This window comes from Calonectris borealis, chromosome 18 (genome assembly GCF_964195595.1).
Source record: "Calonectris borealis chromosome 18, bCalBor7.hap1.2, whole genome shotgun sequence".
In the NCBI taxonomy this organism is placed as follows: domain Eukaryota; kingdom Metazoa; phylum Chordata; class Aves; order Procellariiformes; family Procellariidae; genus Calonectris; species Calonectris borealis.
Window position 1 is genome coordinate 3951180 of NC_134329.1, and position 23645 is coordinate 3974824.

General features: G+C 52.0%; 1 protein-coding gene across 1 annotated transcript in view; it reads left to right on the top strand.

Moving 5' to 3' along the window:
- The window catches only part of SRRM4 (serine/arginine repetitive matrix 4), a 44651-nt gene that overhangs the window by 9754 nt on the left and 11252 nt on the right, over positions 1-23645 (top strand). The window contains exons 2-8 of the mRNA XM_075167285.1: positions 11235-11378; positions 13811-13894; positions 14235-14306; positions 16035-16061; positions 16777-16827; positions 19858-19950; positions 20937-21099. Coding sequence (XP_075023386.1) covers positions 11235-11378; positions 13811-13894; positions 14235-14306; positions 16035-16061; positions 16777-16827; positions 19858-19950; positions 20937-21099 — 634 coding nt within the window. The remainder of the gene's footprint in view (positions 1-11234; positions 11379-13810; positions 13895-14234; positions 14307-16034; positions 16062-16776; positions 16828-19857; positions 19951-20936; positions 21100-23645) is intronic.

Genomic DNA, 23645 nt, shown 5'->3' on the forward strand with positions numbered 1-23645 from the left:
TGTGATTTCTTTCAATTAGGCTTTAAGCGAGGTCTCTGTGGCATTTGATAGAGCCGGCCCCAGCACGGTGCCTGGACCAGGACGGTCCAGAGGGAGGTGCTTGGAGATGCTCCTGCATCCCCGAAAACAGCATCCCTCCACATCTTATTTTCCCCACGTCCCAGGATATTATGGGAATAATCCCACTGCTTAAAGACTGCTCCTTGTCCCCTCTGCATTTCCTAGCTCTTTCTTTCACTTGGACTGGTGGCCTTGCTACCCCAGCCCATAGGACAGATTTGCTGCATCGTTAGCTGGTTCACCTTCCTAATTTAGATGAGCACCAGACCTGCATGGTCCCCCCTGCTCTGGGCAGGAGCAGCCCCGCTGCCAAACGGAGCCGAACTGAACCCGAGCAACCCTCATCTTCCCATCCCTGGCAAAGCCGCCTTGCTCTCCCCGTACTCCTTGGTGGCTGTCGCCTCCTCAGGGACGTACTGAGCCGAGTCGGGGCTTGGTGTCACATTGTTTCCGGCAAACTAATGGGCAGAGTGCTTGTTTTCAGAGATTGTATGGAGCAGAAATCCCTGCACTTCATCTCCAGCTGCAATTACCGAAGCCAAGTCGATGCGGTTGATGGTAATAGGATGGTAACACTGTCTGAATTTGTATTTAATGCTGATTCCAAGGGTCTATAATTTTCATCAGCACCACATGACTTTTTATAGAACAGAAAAATGTGAGAGCAGTTAATGAGCTGTAATTCTGGAGAGCTTCTGCCTTGATTGGGACTAATTATTTTCTTTATAAAAATAATTAACAATCCACACAACCTATAGAGTGAAAGGCATGTGGCATTAATTAAACCATGCGGTATTTTCAATGCACCTTTATCTCCCCTTTCCCAGCACACCCCGAATAGACGGTGGCGTTGCACTGCGGAAAGCCAAGCTGGGCACAGGCTCGCATCGGGGTGAGGGCTCGCGCAGGGTGAAAAGGGCAGATCCTGAGCAAGGGGGCTGCATCTAAATCCCACCTCCGCAGCCTCCTGGCCCTGCGTGTACCATAAAAATCTTCATTTGGGTAGGAAAGGCTGTTTTGGCTAGAATAAGATGATGATTTTCATGCATGGGCTGTCCATGATGGGTGCGGAGGGGATGCTGGGGATATCTCTATTTTTCAGCTGAAGAGCAGCCGATGGGACCCCAGGGGCTGCAGGGGGCTGCGCCGGGTGCTGTCGCTTGCCGTGGGGCATCGGGATACCCAAAAATTGAGATGGTCACTTTGCACAGGCTAAGTCCTTGTTCTCCAGCTCTCTGAGATCCTGGGACAAGTCCCAGGTGAACGCGCCCCAGCACCGATAGCGCGCGGGTCTGTGCGTGCTTAGACACACACTTACATAATATACAATTGTTAACAAGACTAATTCCTCTATTTTCCTGGAGGTATTCTGAGAACTAATGAATATATTTGCATAATCTTGATTTTGTTTATGAATAATTCTGGATTAGCCAAATGTGAATAACACCGGGGCTTTGCCGTTCTAGATTGTCGTTCAGCTGAGGATAGCAAAGCATTTTACAAATATTCGTTCAGCTTCACAATTCCCAGCAAGCAGTAAAATTATTATTACACCCAATTAAAGATGGATGTGCCGAAAAGTGAAATGATTCTCTCCAGCCCCTCCTGGCAGGGTCTGCCACAGGGCTCAGGAGCCCGGGGACCCACCTGCCTCCTCCAAACCTCCCCGTAGGAAGCAGCAAGCCAATAAATATCCTCCCCTTCCTTTTTGGGAAAGATTTAAAACAATGTTCAGAATCGCAGGGTGGCGTGGATGGTTGGGGACAAGACCTGGGAGTGGAGAGGGAGGTTTCCTTCTGGCTCTGACGCCCAAACGGCCGTGGGTGCTGCAGCACCGAGCACCCTGGTGCCCGCTGTGTGGCAGGGATGGCATGGCCATACCAACCTCTCCCTCCTCGGAGCGCAGTGGGAGGAGGAAAGGACCTGTCTTCCCTCCCAGAACTCTTCTTAACTTAAAACCCCCTCACCAGTCCTTCCTGGGCAGCTGGCAAAACCACCAAGGTGTTTCCCACGGGACGAGGGGGTGTTACGGGGAAGGAGGATTGGAGTCAAACCAAACCCTCCCACCCATGAAGCTGCAATTTGGGAATTTCCCAGCTCAGCTGACATAGGAGACGTGATACAGGGAGGCAAAGGGGCTCTTCTGGCCATAAAAAGCCCACGGCAGCGTGTAGCAGGGGAGTTAAAGCCCACTTGCCACCTCCCTTCCTGGGCTGGGAACGTCGTAGGCTCATCTCTCTGGCAGGAGAAAGCTGTTGCTTAATTCCCTTCCGTGGGAGCTAATTGCTGCCCACACGTCCCCGCACGGGGACATCTGCTCCTCACGGTGTCACTGAGCTGTCCCAGCCCCACGTGGCCCTGGCAGCGTGGCCCTGGGCATCGCGGCGGGATGGGTGTTTGGGAGACAAGTCGCAAATGAGGGGATACCCAGGGACCCCCACCTCACCAGACCCCCCAAGCATGGCAGACTGATTTTTGCTGGCTGCTGGCTGCTGCCTGGGGCTCCCCGCCCCAGGGTGCACAGGGGGGTCGGCAGAAAATGTTGTCCTCAGCTCCTCTAATTCTGGCAGCCCCACGGGGCAGAGCGGCACCGGCGCTGCCCTGCTCGGGTGATGCCCCCGGGACACCCCTTCGGATGCACCCGTGGGTCTGTCCTGGGGGGGTCGAGCATTTTTTAATGTCGGAGTTGTTTCAAGCTGAGCCCTTCAGATTGCCTGTGTCCTGGCACACAGGGTGGCTCGGGGGCAGTTTATTAACGGGGTGCCGTGACCTGAGTGTCCCTGTCCCCAGCCTGGATGGATGGGGCGGCCGTCTTCTCCATGCTCTCCCTGTCAACCGGAGTCGTTCCCAGGGCGGCTCTGCGGGCAGGCGGCAGCTGCGTGAACTGGTTGGTTTTTTGGAGTTATCTGAGTGTTGGGACATCCAATGTGTTTTCCCCTCTTCTTCCAGTGGCAATTCTAAAAAAGCAAATTAAGGGAGAGAAGGAAAAAGCTTTATGTGAGCGGCAGAGGGAGCATTCCTGCTCCAAGTGGATCTTCTCCAGCCGTCTTCTCCTTGCTGCCTCCAATGTGCCTTATTACTAATTCATTTTTAAAGTGATCTCTCAACGCTCCCAGGAGCTCCTGGTAACTGTGTGCTTACAATCCCCTATTTGATTAAAATTTAATGAGCTATGTTATTGGCGAATACACTATTTCGCTGCTGTTCGCCATGCCAAACGGCATGGGTTTTTGGACAAAGGAGGGAATCGATGCATCGCAGAGAGCACCCATAATGACCGAGCACCATGGATGTGGCATCCAGTGGCCCGGCCCTGCCATCGCTTGGCAGCACACGGGGTGGCTTCCTCATTAAAGAGCGAACCCAGGCCCACCGGGAGGATAGGGATCTCCAAAGATCCTGGATTAACCTGTGCGAGGGACTGGAATCTTGTGTGCAAGCACGGCCCCATCCATGGCAGCCAGCACCGAAGCAAGGCGCTGCCACGGGGGGCTTGGCTTGAACCCGGGGTGCTGCGGTGGCACAGGGGACGCTCCCTGGGGGGGGTTGGCACTGTGCAGCCTGTTGGGCGTGAAGGTGCTCTCCAGCCTGACCACATTGCACATAGTGGCAAAGCACTTCTTTTCTGGGACATCCTTCTGTTTGTTTTTGCTTCCAGCTCCCAGTGTTGTGTTGGGAAGAGCCCAATCACAGCCACTGGGCTGCCCTGTGCTGCCCACACCCTGGTTCAGGGTTCGCCCTATGCTGCTCATGGGCAAATGAGAAATTTGAGCTCAGATCCAGGCTTTTCCTAATCGCAAGCTCTACGAGGGCTGCTCAGGGTCGCCCCGTGCCTGGCCGTCAGCTCTGTCCCCTTCACCGCTTGCCCCCATGGCTGCTCCGGGCTGCCTGGGGGATGATGGCAGGGATGGGGTCTGGGAGTGCAGTTTGTGGCCGTCTGGGAGGAGGGTGGCCGTGGGGCTATGGCAGGGTTTAGCACAAGCTCTCAGCCCCAGTCCCTCCTCAGACCATCCCTGCCACGCCAGGCTCACTCAGGAGCCTGTAGTCCCCCAAAACGTGGGTCTGGGGCGTGCAGGATTGCTGTGCCATGGTGTGGCTCGGGGTAATGTCAGTACTTTCGGCTCTGTTTGGAGGCAGGCACCAGGGAGAAGCTGAAAATCCTTTACTGTTCCCTGATTGAGGAGAAAACTGGCTCCTTTACAGGCATGGGAACCTGCAGGGTATTTGTCTAAGGAGGAGGATTTGAGGATAGGAAAGGCACAGGATTGTCCCCTCAAGAGCAAGCCCGGCCCGGCAGCGTGCAGGTGCTGACGGGCACAAAGCACCGCAGGGACCTCTGAGCCGGCAGCGTGGGAGGCACAAGATGCTGTAAAAACCGCTCAAAACGGGGCAGCGGTCCAGGCTTCCTTTAGAAATGATACGACCGCGTGCCATATTCCTCGGGTTTATCTCTGCTGTCGCTGGCAGGCGGTCGGCAGAGCCATCCCGGATTGCTGGCAGCGGGGGAAGGTGGTGCCGAGCCCTGCAAGGCGGCCGGGTGCTCGGGAGGGAAGAGGGATGGGAAGCGTCCCTAGGGAGAAGGAGACCCAGCCATGGGGAGCAGGAGAGGCTGTGCTCGCCCTCGTGCCTGACCCTACCTAAGACAGTCCACGGGAGCATCGCTCTCCCCCGTGGAGTTTTACGCTGCGCCAGGGCCGCCCATCCCGTGCTGCGCAGCGGGAGCCGCCGCCGCCAGCTGGTGCCCGGGACGGAGCCCTCCCCGCGGGCTGCGACCACACAGTATCCCCCGAAGCATCTGGCACTGACCCTGCGCCGCTACCGGGGCCTCCTCCAGCAGCGAAGCTCCTCTGTTCTGATTCAACCATGCATAGCAAATCAACTGCTGGAAAATAAAAGAGCCAAGCTGCTTTTTTGGCCCGGGATGTGCTAAGAGCAGTCTTGGACCTTTCTGGAGTCCAAGAAGCAAAAGGAACCGCTGCCGCATCCGGGCTTGCAGCAGGATGCAGGGTTCCCAGGAGCAGGAGGGGGAGGCAAGTCATGGCTGGCAAAAATTGGATGAAAAATGTATATTATGGAATTATATTTCTCTTCTGTGTTTAAACTGCCTCAAGAAAACCACGCGCTTTTCTGCAGCTGGTGCCTCTGCTGATGCACGGAAAAAATAGCAGGGACAAGATTAAAATTGAACTGGCTTGGAGTCTGTGTAATCAGGGAAAATATCTCGGTGATTTGCTATTATAATTTTCAATAACAAACTGCAGGGCTCCTGCTGCACTAATAATAATGGTTCGAATGAGTTGGGGAAAGAACCTGCCATGGGGTGTTTGTGTGTGTGTGTTTGTGGGAAGCACTTATAATTTTCCCCATCTCCTAATTTTGAAGAGGTATTTTTAGTGCATATTTCAAAAAGCTTTACGTAAACACATCTGCTGGAGTTTTTGCTTGGAAATGTCTTTACAACCTTCTTTTCTGCCCCCTCCCTCTCCTGGGACAAAGGAACGGTTCGACCATTTTCTTTTTCAATCAGATGAGCAAAGCCAGACAGTAAAGGAGAAAATAAAAGGGTCATTTTGCTAGCGCTAAAAGGCTTCTCAGCCCAAAGTGGTGGATTTTAGAAATGCTGCAAGCAGCTCAGCCCACCCTTGTCAGGGCCAAGAGCCCAGGGCAGAGGCACATCGGAGGTGGCCGTGGCAGAGAGCCACAGGGGTGCAGGAGAGTGGGGACCCCAGCCGGCCGCCTGCCCCCTCCTGCGCAGCCAAAACCTCCAGGTGAGGAAAGGAGAGGAAAGATGAGATATTAATCATGTGTCTATGCACTTTTTGCATGTTATTCAGGAGAAGTAGCAAGAGCTGGTGCGAGCGGCTGTGGGCGCAGGAGTTTCTCCCGCTTCCCCTCGGGGCGGTGTGCCTGCTGCGGACGCCTGTGTCCTTTCACAGGCTGATGTTCCCAGTCCCCAGGCGAGACATCCATCATTGGTTTAATGCCAGTGAAACATTCACAACTAAAAGGCTCATCAGAGATCCTTTAACCTTTTTCATTTTGGGGGCTCCGGTCGGCTGGAGCCGCTCCTACCTTTTCACCAGGGCTGTAGAGATGATGGGAACGTGGAGGCAGCCAGGGCTGAAAAGGGCAAGGTACTAAAGTTTCCATACTGGCTTTCCAAATACTCTGTCCTGAGCTTGGAACTGCTGTCAGTGCAGGTCTGCCAAGAGCAGTCAGTGCTCGGGGTCTCCAACGTGCTCATGTGTGCGGCCAGGTGCCCTGCAGCACCACGCTCCCGCTCGCGCTGTGCATCCAGCACCCAACCCAGCTGCGTGTGCAAAGTAAAACAAATGATAAAAATAAAAGGCTTGGTTAGCATGATCCAGCCCCCGCGTGCTTACGCTGCTGCTTGCAAGGCAGCTGGGAAGGGCAGAGGAACTGTGGCCAGGCCACGGAGGGCTGGGACTGCTGGAGCCCATTCTGCGGAGGTGCTGCTGAGGCTGGAGAGATAGCCCGGTGGCAGGGTCCAGCAGCTGAAAGGTCACTAGGAAGGCAATTTTCCTGCTTTTCTCTCCTCCTGAGATGAGGAGCTGAGTTACTGCAAGGGAAAAGGGTGATTGATGAAAGCTTTGTGGCAGGAGACTGCTGCAGGGCCAGGGCAGAGGAGCTCGGCTGGGACGTGGGAGCCTGCAGGCAGGGGAGGGCAGCTGCCCAGCCCCAGCAGCGCTGAGATGCCAGCACACAGGGATTTCAAGTGCACACCAAACCCGCATCGACTGCGTGTCACTGCGGGGCTGGAGCAGACGGGTGTCGCTGGGCTCAGCTCCCGGCGAAGCATGCGTCACCAAGTGCCACATTTCATGGCCTGATGAGATGGCACTTGGCCATGGCACTGAGCGCGGCGGCCCGGGATGGAGGAACGCGGATGGGCTGTGAGTTAGCTCTGCTCCCCGAGGCAGCAAATACCCTGTGCCTTTGCCCCGTCCTCTGTGAAGGGTGCCAGGATCTGCCGGCGGGCAGGAAAGGCGGCGCAATCCCATGGGAGCTAACGGAGGGGGGCAATATTTCCCCATGGCTGGGCTGGTTCAAGCCCCCAGGTTGCCCCAACGCTGCAGCCCTGCCCCGGGGCCAAGGCTCACCCGCGGGGCTCACCCATGGCTCTGGAGCCCCAGCACGTCTTTAACAACTTCCCTGCACAAACTCCGTGAGGGGTCTTTGCTGAGCCCAGCACATCTCCTAGGTCTTGCAAGTGCCCTGCGGGACCTCTCCGGTCTTGCATTTTCCTCGGCCTCTGCAGAGCTGCGGCCTCATCCTGCCACCTCTGTGCACGGCCACCTCGGGCTCCTGTAAGATACCCGGTGCGAAAGCCTCCTGCCGAGCCCATCGGTGACTTTCTACCTTTCCCCAGCAAACAGTGATGTCCAGTCCCAAAGGGAGCTGGTGCAGAGCGTAGGGGCCACAGCGTGGTTAACTGGCCTCAGCAGTGTCCCCATAAATGGGGGTGACATGCCAGCCCCCCGGGAAGGGAGGCGGGATGGGATGGCATCGGGTGACAGGGCTCTGTGGGATGCTTCCGGCAGCAGGGAGCCCAGTGGGATTCAGAAATGTGATGTGCCTTTGGGAAAGGCTGGTGGGAAGCGTATCGGTCAGTTTGTAGAAATAAACAGGGACTGCCCACCTCGCAGCTGGGCTGCCGTCACCCGCCCCGTTCTCCAAACAGCCACAGCGTTTTACGGTGGTCTCACTCCCCTTCAAATCAGGAAGACTTGGGTTCTTTCCTACCAGTGATCTTTTCTGCATCATTTCTATTAGGGTAGCAATAGATCATTTCCCTCTGCTGCCAACACATTCTGTCAGGGAAGGAAAACACGGGAGAGCCTAAATCCAATACCAAAATGCGAGGTGGGCTGGCTGGGTTGTGACAAGAGGTGAAAGGCTTGGGCTGGTGGGAGAGGCGAGAGCCCAGCCGCTGAAAAGCTGGCAAAAATCACCATGAGCCCAAAAAACCCCTCTTGGACTGGAGACTGCTGCAAAGGGCAGGGACCAGGCGAGCCGCCTGCAGAGGGAGGTGGCACGGGGTGTGGTTTGGGCTGAGCTGGTGGCAGGCAGGCTGGCGGGTGCCCTGCTGCGTGGGGTCTCCCCGTCAGGAGCAGGGATGCTGCTTTTTGGGCAGGCCTGATGGATAGGCTGGATTTCTGCATGGGAGAAAGAAAGAAAAAAAAAAAAGAGTGCAAGCAATTGTCTAATGGAAATGGAGAAACTTGGATAGCAGGCAGGACGGGTGGGCTGCTGCCTTGTCATGGCCCGGCTGCCCAAGGCCAGGGGTGCATCCCTAGGGACAAACATGCGACCCGTACGTTGGCAGGAGGCTGCGGTCCTCACTCCGAGGGCAGAGTAGTGTTGGGTGCCCAGACAAGCCCCGGGCATCCTTCCTGCCTCCTCGTCCTCCTGCCTGCTCCGGCACACGCCTCTGCGGGCAGAACGTCCCCTGTGCTGAGCGAGCCCCGTACTTGAGCCGCATCGCCCCGAGTGTCCTCACTGCCCTCCCGGGGCCGGCTCCAGCAAAGCACCCCCAGAGACCTTCTCCTTTCTGCTGCAGGAAGGGACCGGCAAGGGAAGGTGTGACAGTCTTCTCCTTTGAGGACACAGTAATCGTTCACACCAAACTGCAAGCACTTTTATATCAGTCATGAAAGACACAAAAGACACGAAAGACGACAAAAAAAAAATATGTTTTTACATATATATTCAATCAATGTCTATGGAGCTTAACGCAAGGGGATTACCAGCCAGTTTAGAGCGTTAGTGACTCTCAGCATTCATCAGAGGAGAACATTTGGTTGAATTGAAGCCAGCCTTTGATGGGATTGGAGAATAATTATTTCCATCAATAACTACTTTCAAGCCCAGAAGAAATGGTTCCTAGCGCGTTGCAGGACAGGAGTCCTTGGTTGCCTCAAGGCCAATATGTTTTAACCCCAGGACCTGAAAATTTCATTAGTGGGAGCGGGGGCCAGGGGGAGAGGGACATCGCCCGCCGTGCCTGGGTCCCTCCCGCAAAGCAGCAGTGCCCCAGCGTGCTGCCAGCCTGGGGAGGAACCCTCCCGCCGCTGCTGCTGGAGCTGATCCAGCCCAGACTTCGCACAGGTCATTAATTTGGGGACATTTTGAATGGATCCTAATGATTGAGCCTCAGAAGACTGTTCTTAAAAGGGGTTCGGGAAAGACCACAAGCTAATTAGTTTGCACAAAGAAAGCAATTAACCGTGTAGCTTCCTGGATGTTTAAAAATAACATAGATGTTGGGAAGCTGGGGGATTTATTACAAGAGGAGTAATAGATTTTTAAAGCCAGAGGGACCATCGGATCAGCCAGTGTCACCTCCTGCGTGTCCTGGGCCGGAAATATTTCACCCGGCTTCCCCCCATTGACCCCTGTCGCTTGTATTTGGCTGATGCACATGCTTAAATGTTCAGGGATTACAAAATGGGCTCCAAGAGTAGCTATTAGAGAAAGTGGGGGGTTGTTGAAAAAGAAAACACAGGTGGAAAGAGAGGGGTGGCCCTTCTTCTGCAGGGGCTCCTGTGCCAACTCCAGCCCCAAAAAGTGTTGCTCATGGCTGCGGCAGGCAGCAGGATGTTCCCCGGGGCATGCAAGCCTCTGGCCGTGCCTAACCGGGGCTAACATGCTGTTTTAGCATCACATTGCTCTTCAACCACCCTCTTGGCCCCGTTTAACCCTCCAGACGTGCAGCACGCCCCTGGCCCTGGCCCCTTGTTCCTGAGCCCACAGCCCATGTGTGATGGCTGTGACGCTCTCTGCAGACCCTCCTGGCATCCCTGAGCCACTGTGGCTGCGGGGCTGGCAGGGGGACATCCCAGCCTCCCCCTGCTCCGGGGTGGGGGTCCCCATGGCTCGGGATTTCGGCGTGCTGCTTTCAGAAGGGAGGAGGTAGGTCGGGTGGTAGACACAGCAGTGGGATCTTGCAGAGCTGACCTGGGGATGGCTAAACCCCAAAGCAGCACCCACAGCCCGTTCCTGAGATTGGCTTCAAAATGATAACGGGAGAAATGGGGACACTCTCTCTGCCAGCTGAGCCTAGCCCACCATGGCTGCCACCCCACAGCCAGGTCAGGCTTGGACATGCTGATGCTTGCTTTATTTATTCGAATAATACTCTGGATGATACAAAAACCATAATGTTCTTGGTGCCCCCACCGGGTATGGTTTATGGTTTTCCATTTGAAATAAACATCTGTGGGGCCTGGAAACCTATTTACTTTCCTCCCAAATGTCTGAGCTCAGGCTCATTTGGGTTTGTTTTCTCCATTTGGCTGCTTTTCTCCATTTGAGCTTGCCCTGCCCAAGCCCCGGTGTCTCTTGGGGACCTCTCACCCCAGGCTTTCCTGTCCCTAGCTCTGCTCCTTGCCATCTCTCATGGTCTTCCCAGGGCTCTTGCAGGCACCTGCCTGGCCCAGGTGGTTCCCCTTAGCTCTGCTGGGCTGTCCCAGGTTCTCCAGTTTGGGCTTTCATCAGTATCAGGTGTATTTACTGGCCCAGCACCCTATTTGTAGGAGCAGGGAGGAGGGCTGTCCTCTGGCTGCCGAAGCTTTGCTTCCACCTGAGTGCTGGTGAGGGGGATAGGATGAGGATGCACGGTGAGGTATTGGCAATGCTAATAGAAGGTTTGGGGAATGGCATTTGAAATGCAAAAATTTTTTTTCTACCAGAGTGCAAGACCAGTGCTGTCTCTGCAGAGCTGGTGAGCTAAAACCCACAACGCAGAGGAAGATGTCCAGGGGTGCCGGTCAGATTAGCTACCGTTGACTCCTGCTGTTGCGTTGGATCTGAACCCCATGCTGTCCCTGCAGTATGGGGCTGTCCAGCTGCTCCTTGGCTACATGATACTTGTGGCACCTCTGCCTGGAAGCCGAGCACAGCATGCCCATGCTAGGGCACAGCTTGGCTTGGAAATGGGGGCTTTCTGGAGCCTTGCAGGAGCATTTCCCACTGTAGGGCTGAGTGCTGCGGGCTCAGGAGGCCCAGGAGCAACCTGCAGCTCTCCTTCACAGCAGCACAGGCTCTGCCTGCAGAAAGGAAGGGGATTCCCCAGTACATGGGAAACCTTCAGCCACCGAGCCCGGCTGAATGGACCGTTCTCTATCACTCTTTCCCTTCTCTTGCTCCTGCAGTGGGACGCTCGGCTGCCTGCCGTACCCTGCGGAGGACAGGCGTCCTGAAAAGCTGAGTGGCCGTGCGGTCAAGGAGGCCTCCACCACCAACGGCTGTGCAAAAAGGAAGGAGAGACGAGACTATGCTCACCGCAGGTCACGCAGGTAGGCGCCGGGGCTGTGAGCAGGGTCACCCTGAAGCAGGGGGTGGCAAAGGAGGTGTCTGTGACTGTTTACCCAGCCCCTCCAGGGCTCTGTGAGAGCTGGGGATGGGTTAAATGACCGTGTGAGCGTACAAAATACGTATGCAATTGTATGAAACCCCCACCGGTGTTTGCAGGGAGAAACCTGCAAACTTGTCGTTCGCTTCCACTCCACACCTTGCTCTTACAGCCTCCTTGCAGGTAGCCCTGGCTGGAAGACAGGCGACCTGCCAGCATCCCTGTGTGCTGCCAGGTCCCCCTGGCTGGGCATCACCCTCAGCAATTCCCCTCTCCCCACGTCTAGATCAGACCAGCAACACGGGCCTCATTAGGACAAAGCTTCGTTATCAGTTCGTCATTAGGCCCTGACAACTTGAGAGGGGAAAAATGAATTGAATGTTGTAAATGAAGCAGCCAGGGTCTCTAAGCCCTGCCTGCTAAACTGTCTCTGGGATTAAAGCCTCTCCGTTTGGTTAAAGATGCTGGAAAGAAACAGCAAGAAAGCACATTTCATATCTTCAGATTTCAGGCTAACCGGAACAATAATCTAAAGCGTATTTTAAATTAGACTTTGATTACAATCGTGGAGAAACAATTAAAGTTGGATCAGCACAGGGAGAAAGCTTCCACATCAAAGACAAAAGCTGTTATCTGGGGAGTGGGAGAAGGGCTCTACAGAAACCGCCTGCGGCCGCACGGCACAGTCAGAGGTTTCTCCCCGCTCTGCCTCGGCCGTGGCAGTGCCTGGCCGCGGCCCCGGGCGAGGGGGGGCTGAGACGCACCCAGACCTGTTTGCTGGGGAGCCCCAATCTGTGCTAGGGAAAGCACGTGGGAGCTGGGGTTGAGCAGCCTGATAACTGCGGGGCTGAGGTGGGTGTTCAGGTCCCCGGTCTGGGACAGACCCTTAGGGTGGCTTTGGGCAGATGTTTGAGCTTAGCCACAATGAGCCATCTTGGAAAACACATTTCTTCTCCCTTAATGCAGACACCAAGCCTGAAGCGTGCCATACCCCTAAAGCGCTTCTGTCAGTCGGTGAAATCCCTGGGAGGAGAAAGAGTGGGAAGGAGTATTTGGGTGCTCCTCCGGCCGCGGTGAGGTTGCACCTCAGATTTACTGCACCAGAAACACTCGGCACGCAGTTACTCACAGTTCACAACCAAAGCATTAGCATACAGTTTCGTTTTGCAGAGCAATTAAAAAATAAGTGTATTAAATGCACTAAGCAATTGGATTTTTATGATAGTGTAATTTTGGTAGTAATTCCAGCCCTGGGTGAGCAAGTGTTGGGGGGCAGTGGAGCCTGAGTGCCCCTGCCATGTCCCTCTGTCACTGCCTCCCACAGGTCAATGTGCCATGACGTTTGCTCTGTGTTGACTCTTCATAACATTTGTTCTTTCTGCAGAAATTGCTCAATTTTCAGCCACTTTCTGCAGCAAAGATCCCACAGCATTTTCCAAACACGGGGCTGCCTTCGCACGTTCCCTGCTAGCGGCTCCTCCCCCAGCAGGGCGAGAAGCGGGGAAACTGAGGCACAAACCCAGCACCCTCATTTCCAACAATGAGGTCCCTTTCTTAGGGTCACCAGTCCCCGATTTTGCAGAGGCCCTGGGGAGCTGGCTGTGCCCCCCGCAAACATCGCCCCCAGATCTATTTGGGGATCTGCAGACAGATCTGGGGATCAACCTGGGGATCCACAGGCTGCCACCAGCTGCCCCCGTCTTTACAAGCATTTGCTTTGGTTAATGAGTAGCCACAGAGTATCTGTCATATTTTCAGCCCAGAGCTCTGAATTAATTTAACCATGGTATTTGCTTTTCATTGAAACATAACGCAATTTAGAGTCGTATGTTTAAAAAAGAAATTAATTTACAGGTTTTTTTCCAGGGTTTAACAACTGTGTAAGAGATGCATATCTCATTAAATTACTGTAGCAACTCAATAAATATATATATTTCTAATCAATTGCTATTTAACATGTCAAGTCTTTTATTACAGTTAGATGCATCTGGCTGCAATAATTATTGTATGCAAATTAAATGCCAATTAATTATTTAAAGCATATTTACAAAGAACAACAAAACCTATAAATCTGTTACGGAGTCGTTAACCTCAGCAAACGCGTTTTAAATAATCAGCCGGTGTCGCCGTGGCGTACAGTAGCTGTCTCATTATATCTCCATTAGACCCGTGGAGGAGACACTTCATTTAAACTGTGAGCAAATTATTCATTAGAGGGTAATTAGGTACTCGCCCACGCCCCGGGCGCACCGTGAAAACCGATCTCTCTGCCCCGGACGTCGCCGAGGTGGGGATGGGAGAGAGCAGTCCCATGTGAGCTGATTCAGCTTTTATTTGTATTATTTTTACTTTTCATTTGCTTTCCCCTCTCCTCAGCCCCTCATGCGATGGGGAGCGTGCACCGCCGCCAGCCCGGGGGAAGAAGAAGAAGAAGAAATCCAGCCGCAAGAAGCGAAGGCGGTGAGGGCGGCCGTGGTGGTGTGGGGGGCGGGAGGGGGCAGGCAGCCCTCGGCTGTGTGAGGGGGAAAAAGCCGGTGTAGAATGGAGGCTGGATACCCTGCGGGGAGGTGCGAGGGGCTGGGGGTCTCCGCAGGCCCGGGGGGCGCCGCCATTTTCTCGTCCTCCCCTCAGGGTGGCAGAGGCCGGGCCGGGGCTCACCCCGCGGCTGTTCCTGGCGGCCCCGGGAGCCCCCAGACCCTCTCCACCCCGGGGGATGCCACTGGTGGCGGGGTAAGGGTTGGGGTGGCCGGGGAGGGCTGTGGGGAGCCCTGCGGTCCCTAACACCCCTCTGCCTCCTCAGGTCTCCCTCCTACAGCCCCTCGCCTGTGAAGAAGAAGAAGAAGAAAAGCTCCAAGAAGCGAAAAAGAAACAGGTATTTTGCCCTTGAAAGTGTAATTCCCCGCTGGCGGCGGCTGTTGTGGGGGTTTGGGCAAGGGGTGGAAGACATTACTGCCGTCGGGCAGCTGCTCGAGCCCCGCGCCAGCAGGGTAGAGGGGCATCAAAATCCTGGCTCTTAATAATGGCCGCCCAGAGGGCAGGGCCCCGCCGGGAGGTGGAAGCCGGACAGCCAAGGGGGGCAGAGCCGGCATCCCTCTGGGCCAGGAGGGCACGAAATGGGGTGCACACCCAGGGCAAACAGATAAATTGAGCTGTCGGGGTGTGGGGGAAGAGACAGACGAGCCAAATCAGCGCGAGGGCTGCAGAGACTCCGCCTGCTGTCCTTGCTGTCCTATTTCACATGGCTCCCATCCTCCGGGACGCCAACGGGATCGGCGCTCGGGGCTTGCGCCGGTCCCTTTCCCTTCTCCCCTCGCCCTCAGAAGGCCTCAGCGTTTGGACCGGGAAAAGGCTCGGACCAGCTCCCCGCATCCACATCTCAGCCTTGCCTCCCAGCCCTGGGCAACTGCCTCCACGTTCCCCTTCTGAAGCCCATCTTTAATTTAAAGAGCACAATTAAATTTTAAAGTTGCAAATATTTCACTGGTTTCTCTCAACTGTTAAACCAATATTTGAAGAGAACAGTGGATGCTATCTCCCTTGGAAAGTTCATGTATTTATAATATATTGAACCAAAGAGAAAAGCTACCAAAAATGGATGATGGGGTGAAAAGTTTAGCTTGAATCTTAAAGAAGAGGGAGGGAGGGAGGGAGGAGGAGGAGAGACAAGGATATAGAAACCTTTTTAAAACACTTCCTTCCCAAGGAGGGATTCTTATGCTCTTTTATGAATGCCACCTCCTGACAGCAGTCCTGGGTCAGATGCTCCTTGGCTTTGAACCTTTAGTACCCATTTATGCCTGCCCCGGTAAGCCAAGGATAAGCTGTGGCTGGTCCCAAAAGGCAGCATGATAAACCATTAGGCATTAGAGACAATGGAGGCTGTTTCCAGGCACCTGGTACCACTTCAACTACAGATCCCAACTGACCTTGCCACAGGCAGTCTCATGGCCCCTCTAGGCAGGACTTCAGGCCATGTCTTCTGCAGGAGGTTGTGCTCCAAGCTGAGATGGGACACAGCGGGCTGTGCAATGTGCTGGGGCCAGGCCTCGCTGCAAGGAAGAGTGTCCTCCATGCTCCCAGGGTTTTCGACAAGGACCACCAGCATGGTGGCTCCTGTGTCATCCTAGGGATGCTCCAGGAGGCAAGACAGAGGCATGATGCTGGTTTGGCTGTGAGGCTGCTCTGGAGTTATACAGAAAGAATTCTTCCTTTGACTGCTACTTGGTCCTTCATACAGAAAACCAGGGACTGGACTCACCTCTGCCCCCTCAAACTAAGTGCACTGCAAAACTGTGGAGGCAGTAGCAGAGAAAAGGGACCCACCAGGGACAGGGGATGTATCTGATCTCTATAGACTTATTATCCTGAGGATCATATTCTCAATTATTTGCAGCCTGTGATAGTCACTTCCACCACACCAGTATTTCTTAGCTACCCCTTTGCCAGCTGGCTAAAGAAGAGCCAAGGCCATTCTGCCCAGCTGGTACATGAGGTCTTCTCACAGTCTTCAGTCTAACACTGGGCCTAACCACATTGTCTCTGATTCAAATTTCCAATTTTGTGAGACCCTGTATTCAATGTACATATTTGTGTCTTGCAGGTTATCTTCAAAGAAGAGAAGACACAGGTAAGAGTTGAGCAACTGTGGGGGGTCCCTTAGAAATATGAGTTTAATGGTCTTTTCAAGATCTCGCAAGGTTGATGTTCACTGGGTGGGGACAGAAGACATTTTTCTTCCCTGTCTCCTTGTGGAATCCCGTTGGCTCCCCCCATTCCCTGTGGGTCTGGAGCTACCCTCTCCCTAGTCAGCTTTATACATTCCTCAAACCCCATGGGAATCAGGTCTCCAGCCCAACCTGTGCAATCAAGCACATAACGGGAAAAGACCTCTTGGAATAACCTAGCCCCCAGCAACCTCATCCATGTTGCATCCATCCTGCATCTTGAGTCTTCATTTCTCTTACGGTTTTATTTGCAAACAGTATGGCATCCCCCAGCAGTGCCCATCTTTGAACATTCAGAGTCAATGGCTTTCCAGGTGTGTACTGGAAGAACTCCCCTGATTCCAGTATGTGTGTGTACGGTATCAAGAAGTATTCAACTTTTCTGTGGGAAAATGCAAAGCCACCAGGATGGCTGATCCCTTTGAGGATCCTTTTTGGCCAAGCCCACAAGCCAGATTTGTCAGCAGGCACTCAGACCCCCTGTGCTGTGGCAGAATCATTAATCCCTTTCATTTTTATTGCACGCTCTTGGGCAATCTAGCTGTAACATTGACATGTGATTGTGCGGCTTTTTATCAGAACAGAAATCTCCGAATTAATTAGCCATTTCTTATTTAGTTCTTCAAGCCCCAAAAGTAAGAGAAAGGAAGAAAGAAAACACAAAAAACAGTAAGTAGTGATTCATGGTGTTCCCTGCCCTGCCTGTGCAGAGCTGTGGGGCTAGGAAGTGCTTAATGTGGTGGGTCCCCTGGAGCTAACACCGGCTGCACAGCCCTAAGCAATTTTCAGGATTATTTCACAGCTAAAACCAGCAATTCTGGTTTTGCTGGAATGGAGAAGGGTTTGTAGAGGCTGGAGATCTTTCCTCTCCCTCTCTTTTATGCCATCTCATTCAGTACTTTCTTTGTATCTCGTCAGATACAAAGGATGTACAGAGTCTTGTTCATCCAGACCTGAGCAGAGACTCCAGCCCTTCTGATAAGGGCAGCATGAGAGGATGAGCTCAAATCTGCGGAGCGCGGTGCCCCACAGCCTCCACTGCCCAAAGGGCAGGCTGGCACACTTACTGAGAAGGGCTTTAGCTCCTCCTTGCTTGCTGCTCTTGAGGTTACAGTAGGGGCTACTCATAATATACAATACAACTAAATACCTAAACGGGAGCAGAAGGCAATGGGGACTAGGGAAGAGAAGGGATTGTTTGGAGGTGATGGAGGTTGTAAAAATCTGGGGTTGAGGTTCCCATCTGCCCTGGAGTGTTAGCAGAGCACAATCCTTGTCCTATGGGTGGACAATCAAGGGCTATGGTATAAAATGTGGTTCCTCAGGGCTGGAAGGAAGGCCTGTAAGCCTCCTCTGTTTTTCACTTCCTTCTCTGTCTTCTCCTGGGAATTGCAACTTGCAGCTTCTTACCTGCTTTCAGAGCAAGGAAACCGTTCTGGGCCTGAACGTTGGGCACCAAGCCCCTGGCTGGCTCTGCTGGGACTCGGGATACCCTGCTAGAGACAGAAACTGAGCTAGCAGATGGAAATCTGCTGGTTTGTTTGGTATTAGTAGGACCTGCCCTTTAATTCTTCCCAAAACAACTTTTAGCTCTTAGGCAGAAAGGTGACAGGGGGCAACAGCCCCCGACACCACCAGTGTCACCCCAGTAGCCATTGGGACTGAACAGATTGAGAATCCACAAGGTGCAGAGCATGTTGCACTGCCTGTACAGGCCATCTCTATTGCGTGCAGAAAGCCCATCTCCTTTTCTCTAGGATTTCTGCATGTTCAGTAGCACAGCCACATTTTTTTCTCAAACTGGGCTGCTATGCACCCAGAAATCTCAGTGGTAAAACTGAGGTTTCCTACGTTATCAGTAAAAGCAGGCACCTCCCAAACCCAGTGTAGCACTGGCCAGTACATGGTAGCCTAACAGTGTGGTTAAAACAAAGATCAGATGCCTTGCTGGAGTGTACTGGCCTAGGGGAACAAGAGCTGCTACAATTGCTCTTTGGGGATAAACCAGCCAGGGTGTTCTAGCCTTCATTTTTCAGCTCACAAATCAGAGGTGAGCCACTCCTGGTTTCTGCAAATGTTCTCCTTGCTCTTGGCTGTGGATCAGATAAATCCCATGAGCCAGCTCAGGTGAGCATTTTTGTATAATCACACTGCTTTGGCTTATCTTTGTGTCGAGCAACTGGTTATCTAAATCACACAGGACCAGTTACCTTCCTGCAGAAAGGGAAAACTCTTAAACTGGAGGGACTGATGCAGAGGATGAAGAGTAAACAAAAATTTTCACACAAATCCACCATCTTCAGTGTTGCTGATTTCAGCTGTATGAAAATAAGGAAGGAGGATCCCAAAATATGACATTTTTAAAAATATAATCATGGGGTGTGAAAAGCATCAGAGAAAACAGCCAGGTGGAGTTCAAGCAATTGCCCTGGACGTTCCCCTTTTGTCTTAAAGGAGATGTTGTTCTCAAGCAATTGATTTGCTGAGTTTTTTATAGTGGCAGACTGCTAAATGCTGTCCAGGCAGGTTGTATTAGTGCCGTCAGCGACTGGTGTAGTGTGGCCACGACTGTTCCCACCAGCTAACCCATCGTTAGCTTTGCCTGCTGGCACAGCAATGCCAGTCTGAGCAGATGGCCACACTACCAGATCTAAAATAACTGCTGTGGTGGGCAATGATGAGAGGGAGTGGGCACAGAAGGTGACAGGTAGCCGGCCACCCGCATCACCCTGCTGTCTGCGTGCAGGACTTCAGCTGTTGGCGCAGGCAACAACGGCCGTTCAGTAATAGGGCCAGGTAATCCATCAGTAATAGCCTGAGTGGAGCAAAGAGAAGCGCAGCGGGCGCTGAAGCTGGGTCCCTGCACACCGTTTGCTGGTAACTGTCCTGTGGCCCTGTCAGAAAAGGGAGCAGCAGTGACTGGACACCTATTAAGAAGCCAGGTAAAATGGTCCTGCCCCTCAAGCAGGAACCATGATAGCGCAGGCTGCAGTTAGGGAAGCTGTGCTTTATGTTTATATAGCAACCATAAGAGCTGCCCATAGGACCGGCTAGACCCTCCCACCTAGGGAATGTGGGGAAGGCTGGCTGTTACTGAGTGTACTGTATTATTTGGAGTGTACTGTATTATTTGGAGCCTGTCCTGCATCTGTTCTTCAACAAGGAGCCTGCACTATGGAGGGGGTTAGAGCAAGAGACGGAGGGTTGGAGCTTTGCGATGGGTTACCTGCAGGGGTGGTGGTCCCTCAATGAGGGCCAGCAATGGGAAGGTCCCAGGCTGTTCCCTGGTTGTCTTAGGGTAGGCTGCAGGATGAAGGGCAAGCAGATGAGCAGTAGAACATATAGTTCTTTAAAGTCTTGAAAGCAGAAAAGATTGGTGCTGTCTGCTGCACTCCTGCATGCTAGGCCATAGATCTTTCCCAGCAGGCTACAGAGCCAGCCTAATAGCTTGTAGTTAAAATGCTAGCATAGATCTCGGTAAGATGGCTTGCCTTAATGTCGGTGTAGCTATGAAGGGATGGAGAATTTCTCATGCCTTGGTGTCCTGCACAATGTTTCACACACCAATCTCTTTGGTTTAAAACGCAGATCTCCTTTCTGATTTGGATGTTATTGACTTCAGCCTCCAGCTGCTGGGTCTTGCATCCCTTCAGTCTGCTAACAGTGCCTAACAGTCGTTTTCCTCTCTGCTTCTTAAAGCTCTCGTGGGCGCACCCGGAAATCTCATCACCATCGCCACCGCCACTCTCGCTCAGAGAGCTCCGACTCCCACTCCCCGAGCTGCCGAAGCAGGTAACGTCACTGCTCCCTGAGCTGGGTGTCCTGCAACACTTCCCGGTGGGCTTAAGGACGTGATCGCAATAGCCTGTGTGTGACCCACAAACTCTCTGCAGAGCCACGTCCCATTCTGGTAGCAGCTATGTCACATACCGGCGGTTGAGCTTCTTGTGGTCTTGGCCATAGGGTTGTGGCTCAAGGAGCAGTGGCTGCAGCTTTTTGGTCCAGCAGTCACTTCTAATCCCCGTGGCTGATCAGCCCATGACAGCTGATTCCAGCCTAGTCTCCCTTCCCCAGCCCAAGGGCCCTGTACTGCTGATGTCCCAGGAAAACCTTAAACTTGGTCTTAGCAATGGAAATGTATTTGCCCATGGCATTCTATAGCCACTGTCTTTGACCTGATTAAAATCTCAGTCCTGTGGATGACAGATGCGTCCTGGGGCCAGCTAAGTGGATGCTGGTGCTAGACCCGGCATCACTGCAATAGCAAGTCACACAGTTTATACACATCATGAGTTCATGTTTCACGTTTTCTTGAAAGCACTTGACTTTATGAAGAAACCACCTCCACTCTCCCACTTCACTTCTAACTACTGGGAATTTTCTTATGAAAAGCTGATGATCAGTGGGGGGAGGAATGCAATCAGTAATTGGAGGGGTGCTCATGCAAGAGCAGAGCATGTCTTCTCTTGGAGGTGTATTACCATGGGGACATTCAAGGCTGTGAAATTATGGTTTGCCTTGAGCCACGGTGAAATCATGAATTGGAGCTGAAATTTGAGGTTAAGGTCCAAAGCCTGGATGCAAAATATTTTTTTTAAAAAATAGAAAAGCAAAACACGTCTTTTCTCTCCCTCATGACTTCACAAAGCAGTCATGTGGAAGATCTCCTCCCACACGCAGTGGCCTAGCACAGAGCTGCCAAGGGTTTGTACGGAGCTGGTAATGGGCACCGCTGCAATACCGAGGAATAACGGTTTGGCTGTTCATGTCTTCTGGAGGCACAGAGCCAGGTCTCGGGAGGAAGGGCATAAAACACCGCGAAGACGCTCCCGGCACCATTCAAAGATCACGGCAAAGAGAAGCTCCTCTGCAGAGGTTCAGGCCAGCCAAAAAACCAGCCAAACCCTCCCGCTGTACAGCTTCCTGTCTCCTAAGGAAGTAGTAAGTATTACACACTGCGCTGCTTTGCTTGAACTAGCCACAGGAATCTGGGCAAGAAATCTGATATGAAATTTTTATAACTCAATTATAGCGATGTTAGACAAAGTTGGTTAAAAGTGTATTATTTATTAATGGTGCTGTTCTCCAATGTATTTAAAGTCACTCCTTCCTTCAGCACTTTCACACCAAGGGTGGGGCTGGAGAGGGGAAAAATTTGCAAGGGCTCTAGCCTATGAATAATGAATTAAGGACATTTAACAAAAAAAGTGGCCTCCAGCAATGATATTTCACACGGAAGTGTTTGTTATGCAGTCTTTGCTCAGCTGGATGTGAACTTAATTCACTGGTCTTCATGTCCAAAAGTTTAATCCTTCAGGGGAAGAAAGGGAATCAAACATATATAAAAGAAACATTTACATTTAATGAGTTGGTGATTATTGGCAGAGGATGTTTTCTGACTATCAGGATCCTTCTGGGATCACTGTTCCTCTGGACTGACAAGCCCAGGGGCCAAATTCGGAACTTATGAGCAACTCTCATTGATGTTAATGGGAACTGCATGTGCAGCTGAGGGTAAAATCAGGCTCAGTGCCTTGGCATGTTTTTTCCATATACATGGAAAGAGATGATATAATACATGCCTTAGAATTGAGGGAGCAAGAGATGGAGTGAAATATTAGATACAGATTGAAATGAAGTCTTCCTTTTCCCATGGCACGTTTCCCCTTTGTTCCCAGTAGCTGCAAAGCCGAGGTGTGATGCTCTTTGATCGTGGTGTTAGTATCTGATAGGCGTTCTGGAGAGATAAATTGCTACATAGGACTCAAGGTAGTGCAGAATTTGGTACTCGCGCATGTGGATGTGTAAAGTTAGAGGTGTCTTGAGTACAGAGTCCTCTGAGCCCCAAAGTGGTACATAATGGGGAACTGATTTTCTCCTTTAGGCCCAGTCATCGACTGGAAATAGCTCAGCCATACGCAGTAGCTACATCAGATATGAGATAAATAGTGCCAGCGAGAGGAGAGACTTTATCTGCTCACCCGCACAGACAGCGTTCCGATCAAAATACACAGAGATTATACGTGGGTACAGACAGGCACAAGCTGTCTCTCGGAACTATAGATATGCACATTTGCTCTTATTATATACATCTCCTGACTGTGTAGTGCACATGTGAGTCATTGCTTATAAGACCATATAAGGTACAGCGTGAATAGCAGAACCTGCACACCACGCTTAGAGGCATGTGCGTGCGCACAATCAAAGAAAGAATAACAAGCTATGAAGCTTTTATTGCCGTGAGCCTGGGGTGTTGCCCTCTGTCAACTTGGGAAGGTAGGAGTGAGTTAAGAGCTCCTCCCAAAAATCAACCAGCCAAAGCCTGCATCATGTCACCAGGGTGGGTTTTTCGTTCAAGCTACATGTTTTACATAAATGTTTTCAAGTCTAAGCCTGGTTTTCAACTGATACTAGGTTTCCTCTCTCTGAAGCCAGGCTCCCTGAGTGAGTCCTGTGAGGCCGACTGCCAGCTGTTCTGTTCCCTGAGCAAGAGTAAACTCTCATTTAAAATTCTGAAAGCTTTAAAATGAGCTAAACTCAAGCATGCTGCACTCCCCTTCCCACTTGCTTCACTCGGGGTAAACGAGCACACAAGCTGCGGGGCAGGGAAAATCGGAGCTTTATAGTGATAGATGCAAAGTAAAAGCCATCAGGCCCCTGCTGTATTCTTTCTAGTAAGGGTTAACAACACAGGCAAATACTTCAATGACTAAAAGGCATCTGTACCTTTACTATGCAACTCACTAGTGTCCTTTTGTTCCCAAAAAGAAGTACGCTCTCTTGGGACATCATTCAAGAGCACATTTAAGCACTTGTTTAAATTGAAGCCCCTGGTTAAGTGCTGCTCCTGAAATTTTTCTGAATAAGGTCATTAAATATCATGTACTCAAAATTGGCAAGGGAAAAATGGAATGGGGACTTCTAGTCTCATTTATTAATGACTATACACAACTCTTTGCCTCTCCTTTTTGTGAGTTAAATGGTTGCTCTATAAATAAGCTTAGTTCTGTCAGAATCTACTTTGAAAGCAGCCTGGATGTGTTATGAAATGAAAATGTGCTCTTGCAGAAAATGTTGATCACATATCAAAAACTACTGGAAAAGAGAAGATTTTGGGGAAAATTCCAGAACTGGGATTCAAAAATGCCATATTTCAGTCTTCTATGGGGGTTGGTGTGTCACACTCCCTACCCTTCCCTCTGGCCTGGGCTTCCAAGCCAAACCATCCTTACCTGGGGAGATGCATTGTCATATCTCCAAAGGAAAGGGATTGTCCAGGGAGGGTCCCAACCTCCAGAAGAGACCCAGAGCGACAATACACAAACTCCCATGAGGTAATGCTGTAGCACTTCCGAATCAAAGATTTTGTTTTTTAAGCCAACTTTTATTCTGTATATTCTTCTGAAAATTTGAAGCATTTTATGGTAAATTCTGCCACCCCACCCCCGGTTTGTTTTCCTTCCTTTCTACTGGAATAGCCACAATTT